Here is a 20,482-nt window from a genome sequence, read left to right as displayed (position 1 = left end):
TTTTTTTAATGGTCATAGTGAAAACTTTTCGGATATTAAGAATTTTAAACTCAGACTATGTTGTGTCTTGTATCGTTGCTTCTTAATTGGCGAATTCCACGTTCGAGTTAATAAATGATATAAATACATTAAATCTCAATTAAATAAAATGAAATCAAAATTTCTGAATTTAATTAAGCCTTAGGTCGCTTAAAAACTAAGAGGAATTTCTGAACAATTAAAATAATATTATTAACTCAATTAGAAGGAAGGTTAGAAACGTTATATTTAAAAGAAAATTATATCCTATGTTTCAGAAAAGGTTATATCTTATTAGATATAATTTCTCCTCCATAGCAACTTGTTTTTAATTATTTTTTATCATTGTATTTCGAAGCATAGTCTTTTTATCAAAAGGTTTGTTTGTTATTTTTCTTTCATAAGATTATTAATTACCGTTACTGTTATTTCTTTGTTGTAATGTAATCCATACAACTTTGTTCATTCTTTTTATTTTCTTACGTCGGACAATTATTCGATAAACAATGAGGACAGGCGAGGTTTTAAATTGAGAAGAATTAACAAGTGCGACAAGACAGATTGTACCGTAAAATTTACAACGAAAAGAAATATTGTCCCACTTCTCTTAACTTCCTTTCTAAACGTTTACATATATTTTTTACCCCCCGTCGGACAAAACAACCAAATCATTATTTGAAGTTTATTTCCCATGTCTTTTCGCTCTTTCTGGCGACGCGAAAAGTTTCAAGGTTAAAATTGTTGCGCCAACTTCCACGTTACGCATTTGGCGGCTCTTTCTTTGGCTGAATATCTGCCAAGTGCATATGCATTTCTTGCCGAGGGCGGCAAAAAATTGCTGCCGTCTAAGCCAAGCATGACGAAAAGCCACCGACCTTTCTAGCAGCATAATACGAAAAGTTTCTATCCCACCTTCGCCCTTGGAACGTTTAATCTTTATTTAATCTGTTTTAAAAATTTAGTTTTGCGATGTTACAAGATGTAATCCTATCCAAATCATACTTTGCTATCTTCAGATAAGTTCACTGACATTTAAGAAGTTTGTTGGATGTTTTGTTTTCTGTGCTAGCGGCATCCGAATCTAAATTTTGTCTGTGTATTTATTTTTATGTGCTACATTTGATCAGGATTTTGTATTCTTGTTTTTTAGATTTGTATAGTGCTAATAAATACTCTATTAGATGAGTATAGAAGTTTCTAGTTAATTATACTTCTCTCGTTCTTTGTAGAAAGATCAATAATTGTGATTTTGAAGTGTTAAAAGTCTTTCAAGAATTTTCTCATGAGTTTTTGACAAAGAAAATTGCACCTGTGGATATATTTACCTGTTAGGCAATAGAACCAGTGGATACTTATTTGAAAAGTTTTTTTAACGTGTGGATCTACCGGAAATAATTTAATTGTGCGTTTTCCTTTGTGAATTCATCAATATTTAGCGAAAACAATTGAAGGTAAGTATATTGAAATGGTAGTATAAATTTAACTCACATATATGTTTTTGCTTTATTTTATGAAAAGTTTCTGTAAATTATCTATGGTACTAAGTAACTTAGTGTCGAAATTATTTACGGATTTTACGTATCGCCAAATTTTTGCTTTTTTTTGGATTTATGAGTTTTAACTTTGATGATTTTGATGGCATGCATAAATTGAATGTGTGCTTCATGTACTATAATGTTGTATTTATTCTGTGACAAAATAAATAAATAAAAATACTATCGATAACTCCGCCTAAAATTGTATCTCAACAGTAACTATCCCTCTAAAAAAATTATCATCAGATCTGAAGTAAAAGAAAAAAAAGTTAAAAAGGAAGAATGATGCTGTCAATCATCCTGTATTTATTTTTAGTTAAACAACAATTTGCAATACTTAATAAAAAAAAATTAGGTTTGTCATAATCTAAATTATTTGACTTGATTATTTTCTTATTTATAAAAAACAACGTTTATATAGGTTTATAATATTTTGCCTGAATTAACGAAAAAATGTTAACACAGGTGGGCATTGGAAAAAAAATAATAAGGTTTATAATATTTTAATTTTTAGACTGAAGCAAATTTTGTTGAATGATATATATTTCGTTACTGAATGATATAGAAAAATTTTGATATTTTTTTTACTGCCATTGATTGATATCAGTTTCATTTAAAATGAATGTTTTCAATACATTAAATTATTATTAATGTATATATAATTTGTATATCCTTAAGGTTCAGATTTTTTTAAAGTCTTAATTGATTGATAATGAAGGTTTTATTCTGAGAATTAGGATATTATTTGTAATTTTTCATTGGGTTTTTTAATTATTGATTGATAGTTGTTCCAGTTATAAATAATAAGGAAAGAAAACAAGACTAAATGCAGATATAGATTTTATGAAACTTGAAATGTAATTTTTGTTTATTGATTAAAGAGTACATATGATACTTTTTAAGAATAATATAAGTTTAGTGAACTTGTCTTAAACTTTAAGCTTATTTTACTAAAAAAAAAAGGTGATTTAAATGTTGTGTATAATTGAATGTTTAAATAAAAAATAGATACTAAAAAACATCTGTGCATCCAAAATTTGTCTGGTTCACCTATACCAGTGGTCGGCAAACTTATTAGCCCAAGAGCCAAATATGAACTTTACAACAATGTAATAACAAAGTGGGAGCCAAATTTGCTTGCAATGCAAAGCATCGGCAGAAAGCTTCCAACATTTGGACAAATAGAAGTTATCGAAAAATCGATGAAAAATTTTGTACCGGAACCACAAACATACATAGCATGTGTAATAAAATCGTATAAAAATACCTGTAAGATGACCAGCAGGATTGAAAAATACAACTTTTTAATAAGACAGGACAACGGCAGACACGGTGGATAAGACATAACTGTTCACACTGCAAGTCTGTGATGCCAATTTGTACCCCCACTATTTAAAAAAAAGGCGCGCATGCTTGTGGTACCTTTGTATCACACCGGAGTACGCCGAAAACATACGAACAATTTCAACCGGTAACATGGTTTACTTTTACAAAAACTAATAAAATTAAACTCTATGTTCGTTACGTGTTTTCACAACAATATGAAATTCTAATTACCTATCTATCTATTAACTTAAGCAAAAAATTATGCATGTTCTCGATTTATAGAAGAATTTTAACTTATCAAAATAAGATGTAATTTTTTTCTTACCAAGTTTTTTTTAAATGAAAATATTATTGCGCCTTCCGTGGATATTTGTGCCAGAGCCGCAATTAAGGAGCCAAAGAGCCACATGCGGCTCTGGAGCCGCACTTTGCTGACCACTGACCTATACTAAAAAAAATTTCTGTTTTCGTACCCATGCCAGAATAATTGCTAATTTTTGGCAATTTAAAAAGGGACTAACTCGAAAGATAGTACATAACTCAAAGCGTTGCCACCCAAGTTAACCACAATGTATATTTTAAAACAAATAAAATTTGTTAGTAAGGTAAAAAACCCATTATCGTCTATGAGATTGTAGTTGAGACAAATTGATACCAATCTAGAAATATCTCTTTACATATTACTATGGTTTTTTAAAATGCTTATTGATATTCGAATAAACATGGTTGTCAAGTTGTAGAGATGTTGAGGAAAATTTACTAAGTGCTTGCAATATTTATGTTTTAATGTGTAAATGTTGGTGATACAATACTAACTCATAAATAATGTATTCATGTTTTTATTTTACACATGTTGCCAGATCAATAATTTGAGTTTACATATATGATATTTGTTAAATCTTACCATGTGACTATACAAGCTGGCTAGGGAAGATTTCTGTATCATTGCGTGTACTAAAAAAGTTGACAAAAGTTTGTGATGTCAACTAGAAGAAACATCTTTGAGTGGGACCAACTTGAGTTGAACTATATAACTTGTATCCACCCCCAGACAAAACATTAAAAATTTTTTTCGAATAATTGCAAGTGCCAAAACTCTTAATTTTTTAAATGAATGCTATTCATTTTTTTTTATAAAAGTCTTAAAACTTCTAAGCAATGTCATAAAAAATGAAAAAAAAATGTTTTTTTTTTTCATCATTACTCTTTTAACTTAATTGATTGACTATTTTAATGAATGATTTAAAAAAAAAAATATTGATTTAAATTGTTGGTCTTACATTTTTGTATGTAGATGTTAACTGTCTTCTAGATACTATTTTAATGCTTTCTAATTTTTCATTCTTCTTTAGAGGTATGACTTGTAATTATTCAGCCGTTGTTCTCTTTTGATCATTAGTACATGACTGTCATGAGAGAAGAAGATTTTGAAGTTGCTATTAAAGTAAGATGGATTTGTATTTAATCATATTTTTATAATTTGAATTTGTTTTCAGTTGAATAGTTTGTTGGTGAGCATTTTATTCTGCTCATAGCTTGTAATGATTGTTTAAGTAATTGTATACAGCTGGAAATCAGTGTTTTAGAAAATGGACTCAGTGCAAAGTGTTATGTTTAGAGAATGGATATGTCAATTTTATAAAATAAATTTTCAGAGCTGTGTCCAAAACACACAATCAAGCTGTGTCCGTTTTGTAAAACGCTCATTTCTACCTGTGGTGAGTTTTTTAAATACATATTTAAAGCTAAGGAAAAGTGCAAGCTGCACCAAAAAATATAGAAAGTGGTGACTATTTTAATTGTGAAAACTAAAATTTTAAATAAGCAGTTTAATTTTAAAAATTCAGACATTGAGATATAAAACTGGCAATATATACCTAACTATTATAAATGTGTTTTGGTAGTTATTTAATTCTAAGAGAAATAAAATTGAGTAGTTTTATTACCACTCTCTACATATTTAGGTGCGGCTTTCACCACTGGCTATGTTAAGTTCACAGACAAGTTGTTTTAATAGAAAAAGAGTGTTTTTCATTAGATATAGGTGATTTTTCTCAAAACATTCACTTTTGCTTACGATGATTAGGAAAAATTCATCTCATAATTAAATTAATATTGATAATTTTGAAATTAAAATCATACATTTTAAAATACAAACCGATGACCAGCTATGAAATAAAAATTTAGTGACAGTTTTAATTTGTAATTCAATTGAAAAATGTAATTACTGCCCCTTCATTTAAAAAACACACAAGGAAATATTTAATTTTTTTCTATGGATCAATAATAAGTTAACATTCTTATATAATATCTAATAGAAATTTTAATTAATTTTTTTCAAAAAAATAGATTATATCTAAACTTTTACTAAATATTAAAGAATTTTTACTTTTTCTTTTTAGTCATAAATTTGCTCTTAAGTTTTAAAATTTAGTGTTCATATTGTTAAAAACAGTATTTTTACTGTCAAACAATGTTCTTTTATTGTTGAAATTCTGGCATAAAAAAAACTAAATATGTAATAACATACCTAAGTAAATCAAACACATTATAAGTTTTTCAAATGGTAAAGTAATTATTTTTCCCTTTAAGTGCATGTAACACTTTCATAATATAATAAGTTATTAGGGGGGCCAGAAAGTGAAGTTGTTTCGTTGCATTTGATATTTGTTATCAAGATTTTATTTTTAATCAATAATGTATTCACCCTCGTTAGCATTAACCTTTCGATGCCGGATCGAAAATGAATTGAAAAAAAAAAAACAAATTGGTTTTTAAGACTAACGAATATTTAATGCACTGAAACGACATTACTTTCCGCTCCACCTAATACTTAAAAAGTTCAGAAATGTGTGACAGCAATGTCCCGACACACATTTCTCCCCAATACCTATCATTTTTTTTACCCATTATATTTTATTTTTACCTATATTTTATTATACCTATATTTTGATTTTGGCTAGGGTAAACTAACCAGTAAAGGAACACTTAAGCTTCGCTTGCCTTTTAAAAAGTCATATTAATTTCAAAATTCGTAATTTTAGTTAAATGACAGTGTCAATATATTTGTTACTAATTGCAAATTATGTAAAAAATATTGTAGAGAACTTACATAATATTGTTTTAAAGTTTTGGAGGTTCAAATAACAAGTAGTAAGAAGACCCAGTGAAGGAACAGTTCTTACCAGTGAATGAACACCCAGTAAAGAAACACTTAATTTTGGTTATTTTTTAATGCTCTTTATGAATTTATAAGCCGTACAAATATTTATAAACAAGCCTATTCTTGAAATTATAACATATAAATACTTGGAAAAATGATAACTTTTTTTTGTAATCATGAATTGAAAATTAAAGTGTCAACACATACTGTTCATTCATTGGGAAATCTATGCCCCCAGCAGTCGTTTTTCGTGTTTATAACATACTTTTGATGCGGAACATCACTAAAAGTACAAGAAAATTAAAGTTTATCTTTTATTTTCATTAACTTAGAAAAAAACCACGTAAAGGAACACTTGTTCCTTCACTGGTTTTTCATCATTTGGTGATCAAGTGAATAAACAACCCCTTATCTCAGTACATTATTATGCTATGATGCTTAAAAAAATAAAACTTAACTTCAATAACTATATTTTGAATTCTCTTTTTCACAGTGAGAAAAATAAAACTATTACATGCAATTAATTCCACTTCAAACATATAAATACAAACACTCACCTTATGTTTTTTTCAAAGAAACAAGGTGTTGCAGAGATAATAACAAATTCAAATTTTTTTCCAGAGAAGTCTATTTGACCAGGTAATCCAAAACATTGCTAGATGACTTCCTATTGCTTGGCAGTAAGCTACCATCTACCTAGCTTTAGATTGTTACCAATCAATCTAAAGAAAAACTTTCAAATTCTTGCTTTTAATCAATATATATGAAATGTTCCTTCACTGGTTGGTTTACCCTATATATATATATATATATATATATATATATATATATATATATATATACAATTCAAGTACAAAGTATGTCTAATGCATAATTTTCTATTTTAAGCAAAACATACCATTCAATAATGAAAATAAATATTTTAATGATAAATATTACTTAAGGACTCTAAAGTTAGATTTAGAAAATAACCCATACTTATCTACGATATATTTTGATTTTCATTACACTGTTCTTTTTTATGACTGTGATGTCATATAGAAATTGTATAAATAGTAAATATAATCTGAAAGTATCTGATGTGCTTACTTGATGCTAGTTATAAATAAAAACTATGATTGCTTTTTTGATAAATATTGGTACTGTAAACTTTTGATTAAGTTATTGCTTAAATGAAGTAAATTATCCATATTCTTAAATTTAAAGCTGTTGCTGGTATCTATGATTTGATATGACAAATGCTACTAGTATTCTGTTCTGATAGGTCAGAGTCTGTTTTATGATATTTTGTCACCAAATTCTATCTTGTGATTCCATAAAATTTTGTCTCCTAATAATTTGTCTGTGTAAGACTCTTTTGAGATATTTTTAGCAAAATTTCCATAGTTTTTCTTTTTATATATTTATGTTGATGATATTCTTGGTATACTAGGGCTAAATATTGTGGAAATATGCCTATATAACGGAATAAACATTTTTTAAATACTATGAAATGCTTGAATACAGGTAATTCTACCCAACCTTATTGGGCGTTATTTACATAATTCTTTTGTATCAGATGTTGTCTTACCTTTCAATTCTAATCTAAATGTGGACTTTATACGTTACACTTGCAAGTTTTAAAGAAAGGTGAAATTTTGAAGATTAGTTAATTCTATAAGGCAACTAAATTTCAGTTAAAAGATTACACTGCAAACAACTACGATATAAAAATTTAAGTGACCATTTAGTTGATCCGATGATTTTAAGTTAGTAAATAATAACTTAATGATAATTGGAAGTCTTGAGGAGGAGTGGTTATTTTGTCAGAAATAAAACTTTTTTTTTCCTCTCAATAAAATGGTAAAAACCGAACTGACTGAATTGAATTCCCAAACAAAATGTCTAGTTAAAAATTTATTAATGATGATTATAAAACATGTAAATACATAATTGGCAGTTTCGATTTTCGTTATATTAATATAAGTTTAAAATATTAGAGCTAATTAAAATCAGATGATGTGTAAATTAAGTATTGATCCATCTAGATTGTTTGAGTCTATAATAACCGTTTTTCTAATAGATAATAAACATTATCTATTATACAGCTTTCCTATTCTCTCTCTAGGAAGCGATGGAAGAGGAATTAAAATATTTGTTAATTCTTTATAATTGTTGAGCATAGTTTAAATGTTAAATTTTATTGTATTTTTTCTTTGAATTCCTTTGTGAATAAAAATTATAAAAGCTGTTTAGATAAATTAAATAAAAACACAACCTGCTTGATGAATTCATAAATTATTTTTATTCACTTCTCTATATAAATTACAGTGGTTATAAATTGCAACTAATGTTTCAAAATATTGTTTACTGTGTAATGTATAATTGAGAAAAAGTTTGTGATTATTCTGTAATAGAAAATTTTGTTGAAGTTTAGTAAATTTTTTTTAATAATCATTAAAATTTTCAGGTTGAAAATTAAAATTTTGGAATTTTTTAATTTTATTTTTGAATAACGTATAAATGTGAAGCTTTTATACTTTATCTCTTTAAAACTACTGCATTATGCTAAGTGCTCCGGTCTGAAAAGATTTTAATTTATTGAAATTTGAATATGAATGTTAGTTTATTTCTACATTTAATTAAACATCAGAAAATTGTAAATCATGTTTATTATATTAAATGTTTTGTTTTTGAAAAAGAAATATAAATGTACATTCTTGGTTAAATTTATTTTTGTGTGACAAAAATTTGCGTAAAATTCTGCTTTTGAAAATTCTGCTTTTTCTCTTTTTGATTATTTTTTGATAATCTGTGGAAAAATATCTAAATTAACTCCATGGATTTCTTTTCGGACATAGTTATTGATCTTGCATCATTTATTGTTGTAATTGATTACGAGAATATAATTATGCAACTTCAGTCAGTCCTTTGTCAGTTTTTAAAATATGTTTAGTCTCCTGTTGAATAAGCAAAGGATTTGCACCTAACTTATAGCATAGTCTGAGGAAGGCATTAGCTCACATTGGGCTGTCTGGCCAACTATGATGATGATGATATAGTGTAGTCTGAAAAATAAATAATAATGTCTGTGCAGAATAAAATACTTGGATTTGTATGTATTCTGCAAAATTTAATCTTTATCTAACTTTGACAAATACTAATTTATTGCTGCAAATTGTTTTTGTTGTAGATAATTAAATTTTTTTTTATATAATTACAATGAATTTCAGTCTATATAGCAAACTGATTTTCCTAAACTGCAACATTTTTTGTTTTGTTTCTGAACTGCCCTCTTTTTTAGTTATAAAAAAAATGAATTAATTTGTTTTAGGTTGTGGTAGTTGGCAATGGGGCTGTTGGAAAATCAAGTATGATCCAGAGGTATTGCAAAGGGATTTTCACCCATGCTTACAAGAAAACAATTGGTGTTGATTTCCTAGAAAGACAAATTGAGTAAGTAACAGTCTTCTATTATACCTTTGTAATTAATTGTATTACAATTATTTGTTATATTACTACAAACATGCTATACACATATACAACGACTGACAAAAGTTCTAAAATTTTAGGTGTCAGGTTTAGAATTTTTTTTACCTATTTAAATTTTCTGTAAAATTAATAAGTATTTTTCCATCAACACTCTTGACTATATTTTAGGGTTTTGGGTCATATCTGTGTATTTTATGTTGTCATGAATAGAGGAGTTAATGTTTAAATTAAAAAATCAAATTAAGCTGAAGATTAATGAAAATAAATTGTTAGTGTGGGTCATATTTGTCCCTTCGCAATAAAGGAGTTAAATATTGATTTAAAAATCAAATCAAATTCATCATAAATTTTAATGAAATCTTTGACAATTTAACGGAGTTTTGTTAAATGTACTAACTTTAAATAACTTTAATTTTAAAGCATTTGGGGAGACAAAATACACATTTACATCTTTGAAATATGTGAATTGTTAAGGAACTCTTCTTCTACACGAATCTTTTCATCACAAATTGATAGATTCTAAAAGATCAAAATTTTGAATGAAAACATTGAATATTTTACTGAAAATTCTGTTTTCCACAGACTTTTTGCATCAATGAACTTTTATCATTAAGTGATTTTAAAACAAGGAAAACTATGGGGAAAAGTGACTGATTGTTTATTTGACTTAAATGGCATTTTTTTTGTTGACTCTCCCCATGGAGAGTGGTCTTTTTCAGGTCTATCTTGAATCACTGATGATCCAGATCATCTGATTTAGACTAGTGTATCTGATTGATACTACCGACAATTTTTAATGATTTTATTGGAAATGATTAAGAAAACTTCTTTTCCATAAATTTGTTATAATTATTGGGACCATTAGTGTAAAAGTTTATTAAATTTTGTTGAACATTTAATCAAAAATAGTGGTTGAAATTGGACATTATTGATTTACATTGCAAAGACATTCAGTACAGTGTAATAAGTTACATTTGTGTTGTTCCATTCATAATAAAAAATTACGCTGGAATTTATTTTTTTATTTCAGTAACTGTGAGTGTAATAAGTTGACAAAATTTTAGAAACAATTTATTCTTGTATTTTAGTAAATCTTATTATTAGGAATACTGCAAAATTCAATATATTTTGAGTTCTTTTAAATTCCATGATAACTAATTTTTAACTGTGCAAAAAGCGATGATTTTCTTAGCATTGCCAAAATGAGTTGCGTTATAATTTACAATAGTAAATTTACAATGTTAAATAGTTTTTTTTAATGTAATATTCTACCCATATACAATCTATATTTTGCAAAGTATACTAATAAGAACCATAACATCAAATTGTACTTAAATAATTTATAGCAGCATTCAAAGAGTTACAACAAATCGAAAATAGATTGATGAAATATCTATGGAGTATATGATGTCATAAAATGTTTTGAAGAACTGATGGGAGAAACATCTTAGGAAAAGCACAACCATGTGTGTTTAATAATCTTGCTCACCATCTTACTCTATTTGGGGTCAGAGGTTTTGTCTTCTTCCATGTCTTGCTAATTATCAAATCTTTACAAGCGTCATTTTAAGGAAACATGACTACAAATTTTAATGTGAAATTACGTGATTATGTTATAAATAATGTCTCATTGTTTTTTATTATTTCTGTATCAAGTGATTTTTTTACTGTGTAAATCACTGCAAGCCATTGTTTTAAATATACATGTCATCCAAAAAATATTTTAACTACATTTTCATTCTAACATTAGTAAAATTCTGGCCCTTTATTAGGAAAAAAATATTTTTTTAAAAATTTATTTATTACTAGAAATGCATTCAGATAGCACCAATGCAAGATCTTATTTCTTTGTTAACATGCAGTATATGTTTGTAAAAACTATGTAAGGTCATTTAAGCATTTTTTAATTGCTTTATAAAGTAGGGGTGCACAACCTGCAGCCATGACAACACCTGAACATGAAAAGAAAACTAATGTGATTTTTTTGGAATTTTTTTTTTTTAATTGCCCATTTAAGTTTTTGATGTACACATTATAGATTAATGTAGTTTTTCTATCACTTTTTTGGTGGTGATCGCTATGAATGTCAGAACTTTTAAAAATCCCAATTTTTTTAATGAGATGTAATTACTATGTGTTAATTTCAAATTTTAGAAATAAATTTAGAAACTCTTTATAAGAGAACATTTCATTGTTAAGCCAAGTGACTTTTTGAATGTGTTTTAGCAATTATTGTTGAAGTTCCATGTGTTTTTTTAACATCCGGATATTTTTAATACGATATTATAACAGCCTACGAGTTTTGAATTCCAATAACAATCCTTTTTGATGTGCTTTATTAGTGTTGATGTTATTGTAAATCCAAGCTATTTTTATATGGTTTATTCTGCATTCATTGTTATGCATTTCTACATGCTTTTGAAAATTCCAATGTTTATAATAAGTATTAGTATGACACTTGAATCAAGCATTTAACTCTGCCCTTTCTTTGTGCCAAGGAAATTTTTTTTTACCATTCTTTTAGCAGTTATTGCTGGTGTATTGAAAATTTCGATATTTTTAATCCAATGTTAGAATAACTTGCCATTTTTGACTCCTGCATTTTACTAATCACTTTCTACTTCCTTTAATTGTGGCAATTTCATTATCAATCTAATTTGCAGATTGTTTTTTTTTATCAGTTTAATCTACTCTTCTTTTCTCAGTATTTTTAATATGATCATCACTTTTGATGTGTTTTAGTGAATTTTTTTAATGGAATATGAATAAAAAGGCTGCATTTTTAAATGATGGCGGCTTATTTTTACAAAAAGGGCCAAGAGTGTGCATCAAATAGCAGGCAGGGTCGGCCGCTCTTCTAAAAAAACTTTGATAAAATACTGGTATATATATATATATATATATATATATATATATATATATATATATATATATATATATATATATATATATATATACCATATTAAAAAAAATGGCACAGAGCATGTATTATAATTGATGTTTAAATATTTTTAATTGTTTATTTCACCAAATTTTAATTAAAAAATATGCGAACCAAAATGTATACCTGATAAAAGAATGAGCACTTTTATTTAGTGAGCAAAATAAAGACTAGTATTTTTATTTTAAATTTTATAATTTGTGATAATAAAAATTCTGTTTTTGTCTCTAGTTATAATGGGGAAGATGTCAGATTAATGATCTGGGACACTGCAGGCCAAGAAGAATTTGATGCTATAACAAAAGCTTATTATCGAGGTTCGCATGTCTTTTTTTTATTTTAATGATTTTTTTTTAATGTTTTGGAATACTGAGTTGTAATTAAAGAAAATTAAAAATTAAGTTTCTGTACAATTAGGTTTTTTTTTCTAACTGTAATGTTAATTATGATTTTGAATAGTTTAATTAGTGAAGGTTTTATTAAAGCTGCATGTGTTCAAAACATATTTTTAAGGTATCTTATGTGTCCTTAGGATTTGAAATATTCTTTTTTTTTTTAGATTTGTGAAATTTTTATATCTTAGTGATAATCTGTGATTTAATGATCATTGATTTATATATTGTATTACCTTGAAGTAATATCTTCTCATATTTCTCATTTACATAAATATAGATGCCTCTATAGTCAATAACATAACTGGTTAAATATAACTGATATCTTTCTATTATATTTCTGCTCTTCAGGTCTGTTTTAAGTTAAATTTTTTAATTGTAATTGAACTTTCTTATTTTATTATTATTTGAAGTTGCTTTTTAGTTTACATAATTTTTCAAAGAAAAGCAACTCGATTTTAATATTTATGCTCTAAGCATATTTTAGTGCATTTTATCTGCCTTAGGATTTTAAATATTTTTTTATGTTTGTAAAATTTTCACACCTAATTGATAATTTGCAGTTTAGTAATCATTGTTTTATATATTGTCTTACTAAGAGACAATTATCTTTCTTCTTATATTTCTCATTTAAATAAATTTTTTTGTGCTTTTTGCAGCTTTAAGTTAAAATTGTCTAGTTTTTTATTTTATTATGTTTTAAAAAATTTAATTTTAATTTACTTATTTATTATCTATTATATGTTATGTTTGTATGTTATTATCATAGTTTCAAAAAAGTCTTTCTGTAAGTATTTTCCTAAAAGTATTTTCACTTAGGATTCATTATAAATAAAAGTGTAATAAGATGTAATTTGCATTACATTGTACTTTACATATTTAGATTTTTTTTTGTAATTTTCATAGCTGTATGACATTTTTATGTTTTATTTATATGTAATTTATGTTTCTTTTTCATGTTTTATTTACATGCCTTTTTGAAAAATAATGACATTTTAGGTGCTCAGGCTTGTGTTTTGGTTTTTTCTACAACTGACAGAGATTCTTTTAAAGCCATTGAATCTTGGAAAAGAAAAGTATGTATATTTTTATATTGATTTTCCTGGCATTATGTAGTATTGTAATTCTTTAGCTTTAGTTCTAAGAGTTATCTTTACAAAATTTTTGTGTCACCTCTTTGTTAATATTATGCATATTTTATATTATAATCATTAGAGTTTTCTTATAATTTTTTATTTCCTGCTATTAATCTAAATTAGGTAATATTTAATAATTAGGTGACAATACGCAAATGATATTTGCTTATAATTATTAGTTTTTTTCATTAACTTAATTCTTGTTTTAACTCTTTTTAATAATTGTGTTGGGTGTCAGTTGTTGTTATTAATAGTTTGTAGGATTTTAAGTTGGTGTACCAGGTACTTGATATACCATGACCTGCTACCCCTGGCCAAATATGCGATGTTGGGGGGTTTTAATCAGTAGGCCATAGTTTAGAGATCCGTTGTGTACACTAATACATTGATGCTAACTTGCTCCATACAGCGGATAAATTTTTTCGAGTGGTAGTTTTTTTATGTATGACTTTTGGTTTAATAAATTTGATTTATTAGGTTTTTATCCACCTCTATTTCTAAATAATTCGAAGGCTTATATAATTTACCACTTTGTTATAGTTAAGTCATGTTAAACCTTTTAAAAAGTAAGCATAATTAACCCAACATCTGCAAATTTTAGTTTGTAGTTATTTACTGTTTTCTAAATTATTTTGTCGTGTCCGGAGCAGTTGTCATATCTGCTAATAAAGGAGTGTTTTTTGTTTGAATATTAGAATAATTATTAGCAGTTGCCTGTTTGTTTCTCATCTCTTGCTTCATTTCTTATTTAGCACATTTGCCTACCTTTGTTTTTGATAATATGATTATTTTGCTGAATATAATTAATAGAATTAAAATAATGATAGAAAGTACAATAATATTACCAGTGAAAAAAGTTATTATCTACAGTTTTAAAAATATTTTGAAAAGAATATGCTTAACATCAATTGATAGTTTGAAGAAGCATTTATAGTATTACTTCTGTAGCATTCTGCATTAGTCAATTGATTGAACAAGCTTTGATTATATTGATTTGTATTATATTTTCTAAATAAAATGACCGACAGTTTTGTAAGAAAGTTTCTTAAATTATTTCAATAGGAAATTATGATCATTTTGAGGAAATTATGTCAATATAATAATGATATATTATATAATATATTTTAATATTAATTGGTGATTTAATGTTAGTAAAAACACAGTTTATAAAAGGACTCAAAATTATATGTACAATCCAAATGTTAAAAACAAGAAACCCGATTATCCGAGTTAATGTGGACCCCGACTAACTCGGATAATTGAAAAACTTGGTTGAAAGAAGAGTATAAAACAGAAAAAAAAAGAGTTGGTATAAATGAAATATATTTAACAAATACAAAATTAATATGAGTACGCATACAATTCATATTGTAATTTAGAAGCTTACTTAAAAACACTTAAAGAGACTACTTTACGAGAATTAAGATTATAATAATTGTTTTGTTTTACATTACTTCGGCTCTTTTCTGCAGCAATGTTTAGCCTTTTTTTTTTAAACGGATAACAGGAAGGCTCATGTCGCCTTCTATATATTCAATAGCACTTTCAATAGCTTTTAGTGCATCTGTATGAGAGATTTTTATATGTTGATTTTCATTATTGACGATATTAATGATAATTTCATCCGTAATCTCGTGTTATTCATCAGCTTGTTTTCCTGAGTGTTAGGAAGATAAAATTCAGTATTTTGTTAGGTAGTAGTTTTAAAAATAAAAATTAAACAAGAACAAAAAAATATCCTTAAAATATTTGATAGCTCGGTTAAAGTGGAAACTCGTATAATCGGGATTCTGCTGTATTTACATTGTTTATTAACAACATTAAATGAGAGTAAAGGCAAAAATTTTCCACCAGCTCTTATACTTCAAGGACATGAACTTATTTTGATTTCAGGGGTCTGTCCAGGCCGAATTTACTACCGTTTAGCGGTACCTTCACAAATTCAACTTCATGAAAAACGGTAGTTTCACAAATTCAATTTTAGGAAAAATGGTAGTTACAAAAAATACTTTTTCTTGAAATTTTGTTTTTGTACCCCTTAATAAACGATAAATCCATATTTTTACCATATTTTTGTGTTGATTTTTAAATACAATTTTTAATTTTTCACAAATTATGTCTAAATTTTCACAAGTCTCAGAAAAATGTACCTCTCAGAAAAATCTAGACAGACCCCTGGATTTAGTCGCCAAAGACAATCAAGCTAACAAAAAAAACTTGGATGGTTGTGAAGGATAAATAGCTTGGCTGAACAAAAGTTCATTTTGATAAAGGACAAATACCTGCCATTAATTTGTAAAGTTATGCTCAAGCAATAATTTAGAAGAAATAGTTTATAAAATTTAAACAGGAACATTGGCTGCTCATAATATCTAGTTCTTGTGGAAGAATTGGATGATTATATGTATCATCCAATGTGCCATGGTTTAGACTCCTAATCTATAAAAAAAAATAAAAATAAAAAACTCACTATGCAATGACTCTTCATTTAATAACATCTAGTATAGTATGTGAAGAACCATCCTTGTTAGCTGTTGATCACATCCCAGGGATTAGGATTATTAATAATTTATAAGATCTGAAATTTATGATTTGATTACTTAACTACAATTTGATTTCTCACTATTATTACTATTTTCTTAAATTTGAATTATAATTTTCTAAAACTGTTTAATGATTATTGTTTACATTATCTTTAATAGGTGGAAAATGAATGTGGGGAGATACCTACAGTTCTAGTTCAAAACAAAATTGACTTAATTGACCAAGCTACTGTTGCTAAGTATGTATTTACTTTTCCTTAATTTACTTTGTATGATAAATAAACTAATAATGAATTAAACTAAATTCTTAATAAACCTTTTCTTATTTTGCTCGATATTTTGTTAGCATTATTTATTTTTTACTCCTGTATACCCCACCCTTGATTCAGTTTGAATAGAACTGAATTTTTCCTGTCTTTTTTTCAATCAGAGAACACTGCACTGCAAAGAAATACTTGTACAAACTTACCAAAGTTTCTTTACAGTTAGAGTAGAGCTAGCTAGTTTTGTTTGTTATATATTTGGAGAAATGCTAAAATATTAGACAATTTCACCTTAAGTCTTGCATGTTACGCAGTGTAACACAAATTAATGAATACTATTGTAAAAAAATATTATGTAAAGAAGTATCTATGCATGAAATATCTTTGTATCAAATGTGTAAACATAAAAATGGGTTTAATTCATATTTCTGAAAACCTAAAGCTGTTTACCAAATTATTTTGTATAATGTCTTATTGTTCCATGTCCAATAGAGAATCGTTTAATGCATCATAATAAAGTAGCATTAAAATATTTATTATCTTATCAAATAAAAAAATAACTATCTTGTGATATTTCCACTGGAATTGTTTATTTTTGTTCATGTCAACTAAGATTAATGGTAAAAATCATAATTGATGACAGCAATTTCTATTGTATCATAACAAATTGTCAGTTGTTTTCAGTGTGTTGTGTTGCATTGAAATTTTCAAATAAGCCTGATCTAATTTTAATATAATTGGATAAATTCTATTATTATTATTTTTGTCTTTTCTAAGGACAAAAGAATAATGGTTTTGTGAAATAAAAATCATGTTTATTTATTAAAAATATTTGATAATTAAAGAGTGTCTTAAATTTGACTGCTGATTTTTAATGAAGGCTAAAGTGCATGCCATGTATCTGCAAAATTAGTATTAAATATCTGCATTTGTTTTTCTAAATAGTATTGAAATAATAATACTATTAGAAATAAACCTTATTATTTTTTTTTTTATAATTCAGGGATGAAGCTGAACTTTTAGCAAGAAGACTGAAGTTAGACTTCTTTAGGATATCTGTAAAAGAAGATTATAATGTATCAGAAGGTATGTTTCACATATATTTTTTAACTAATGATGCTCAAAGCTATCATATTCACTAAAATATTTTTCTCCTTTTTTCTAGTGTTTCGTCATTTAGTGAAAAGGTACTTGGAGTTAGCTAATGAACCAATTGAAGAAATAACACCAAACATACATTCTCTTGGACATCGTAAGTTTCCTTTTTTTTTTTTTTTTAATGTGTATGATATTGGAGATAGTATTGTTCATTCAATGCCATGATGAAGAATTAAAATACTACTTTTTAACTTAGAAGTTATATCTTGTTCGGCTAGAGCCATCTGCAATGTTTTAATGGCACATTTTGTACTGGGACAGAAATTACTCAAAACTGGGGGCAGATGCAAAGTGATGTGTAGAACAAAATATACAAGTTATTCAAAGAATATTGATTATAAATATTTAAGTAGACAGTCATACTATATCAGAATATGTACTCATTAATCTCTGTAATATCCATCTTCATTATATAGTAAATAATTCTAAAATTTCAGGAATGTGTATTGGGAACGGAAGACAGTAATGACATTTTGCCTATATTTTTTTTGTTGCTCCTTTTGAGTATTTTAAGCCAAATATACCATTTAGTAATAAAAATAAATATTAAGATAAATATTGCTCAAGGATTTGAAAGTTAATGATATGAGAAAAATTACCCATGTCTATTTAATATTACACATAATTGAATAAGAATTTTTTGAATTACCCTTTATAATCATTTATATTTATTCATTGTAGATGACTATGATGGCTATCCTCCACATAATGTATATATGCGTTCTTCATTTTCAAATCCTACAAATGGAACAATATCTCTGCACAAACCCAAACGAAGCAAAAGTGGGAAGAAACACTTTTTTAGGAGTTGTCGTTTGTTGTAATAGATAGATATTTTGTATTATTGGAATATGATATGTGTTGTATCAAAAAGTTTGTTATTTGAGGAATATAATTCTGGTGTGTAATGTTTGCAAGTATTCTCTTGAATACTGTACTTGTGAGTTTGTTATCTTGTGCCTTTTAGTGTGCTCTGTTAAGGTTGTTCTTCAAATGCTCTGTCATCATGCGAAATATTATTTTATAAGCTATTGTGTGACAGTTTATCATGGCTTAAGTTTTATCAATCTTTAGTCAGTGTTTTCTATACCAATTAGGAAAATTGCACAATAAGGCAAAAGTAAAAAGTGTTTGTTGTAATTTTTTGATTTTGAAAAGTCACTCCAACATTCATAAATATGCAAAAAAGTTAAGAAATATTCATTAATTTTACCAATTTTTTTTAAGGTGAGAAAAATCTTGCCAAATGTTCCATAAATTTTAAAATATTTACAGAGGTACCAACTATTACTCAATCATAGTCAGTCTTGCCGTTTTTAAGAATTTACGTAAAAATCTGTTTAAAATATGTTTTTTTCCCTTTACTACCTAGAGGAAAATTCAATTTTCTTGTTTACAACTGATCTATGATAATTTTTTTCTACTCCATAAAAAATTCCAAAAACAATAATTAAAAAAACAAGCGATTCAATGTAAACAAGAAATTAAGAAAAGCCAAGAAAAAAATTATTCCCTTATCTTTTCAACAAGCTATTCTGAAACTTTACTATCTCTTCTTATGAAAAAGCAAAACAACATAAATTCAAGACTGAAATACTGTGAGCAAAAACTTATAGTGGTCAAAATGTGAGATGATAAAAGACGAGATGGGCTAGTTCTAATTTAATCAAAAGCTAGAACATTGATTCCAAGTAATCAATTTAATTTTATCATTTTATAATGAAGTATAAAATTTAATTTTAATATAATTTTTAATTTAATACCTAATTATATAATTTTAAATTATATAAGTGCAATAACTCAGAAACATATTTAGTGGGCTTTTACAAAATTCAAATTAGATCAATTTGAGGGTATACTTAATCCTATATATGCATATCATATTAATGAAATGTGTGAATTTGCTATTTAATAGCAAATTAATTATATTAACATGCTACTATATGCTTTTACTAATTTAATTTTATTAATATGATATACATATATAGGATTAAGTATACCCTAAAATTGCACTCATTTGAATTTGTAAACAATGTGTGAGTTTGCTATTTAAAAGCAAAAATTTTTTATTAATATGATATACAAAAATGGGATTAAGTATACCCTAAAATTGCACTAATTTGAATTTTCTAAACACCAACTAAATATATTTCTGAGCTACTGTACCGATAATAACTAGGTTAGAAAGTTGGCACTTAGTAGTAGAGAAAACTGCTCAAAAATTTCAATATCGGAAAAAGCATTTATGATGTAATTTTTTTATATTACAAAAGTCACTCTTAAAAGTACATAAAAATTAAGAATTGGTCATTAATTTTAGCAATTTTCTTTTAGTAGGAGGGGGGAAATCTCTCCAAATTTTTTTTTTTTTAATATTTAAGTTAGTTGTCTGTTTTAAAGCCTAGGCAATTTTTTTATTAGTAAGATACTGTAGATAGTTTAAAATTATAGTTTTGCTTTAAGTTTAAGGAGTGTTTTTGTTGGTGACAGAGCTTTGAAGAACCCTTTGCGAGCATTAGAAACCTATTGGCTTGAT

The 20,482-nt window shown here is 26.5% G+C and overlaps 1 protein-coding gene across 2 annotated transcripts; it reads left to right on the top strand.

The window, feature by feature from the left end:
- Nucleotides 1-778: 778 nt before the first annotated feature.
- Nucleotides 779-18,919, top strand: Rab23 (RAS oncogene family member Rab23). 2 transcript variants are annotated; one of them, XM_087160670.1, is made up of 10 exons: nucleotides 833-1,057; nucleotides 1,248-1,469; nucleotides 4,232-4,323; nucleotides 9,356-9,477; nucleotides 12,686-12,771; nucleotides 13,846-13,922; nucleotides 16,685-16,764; nucleotides 17,792-17,874; nucleotides 17,954-18,040; nucleotides 18,628-18,919. In XM_087160670.1, the coding sequence occupies exons 3-10, from the start codon at nucleotides 4,282-4,284 to the stop codon at nucleotides 18,768-18,770; spliced, it is 720 nt and encodes a 239-aa protein (XP_087016796.1). In that variant the 5' UTR covers nucleotides 833-1,057; nucleotides 1,248-1,469; nucleotides 4,232-4,281; the 3' UTR covers nucleotides 18,771-18,919. The 2 variants fall into 2 exon arrangements, with proteins under 2 accessions (XP_042905662.1, XP_087016796.1); XM_043049728.3 differs by having other exon boundaries at nucleotides 779-1,469.
- The last annotated feature ends 1,563 nt before the right edge of the window (nucleotides 18,920-20,482 follow it).

This window comes from Parasteatoda tepidariorum, chromosome 4, assembly GCF_982258835.1.
Source record: "Parasteatoda tepidariorum strain Cologne lab strain chromosome 4, Ptep-v5.0, whole genome shotgun sequence".
NCBI lineage: Eukaryota > Metazoa > Arthropoda > Arachnida > Araneae > Theridiidae > Parasteatoda > Parasteatoda tepidariorum.
The sequence above is the reverse complement of the archived record's forward strand: the minus strand, read 5'-3'. Positions and strand labels throughout refer to the sequence as shown.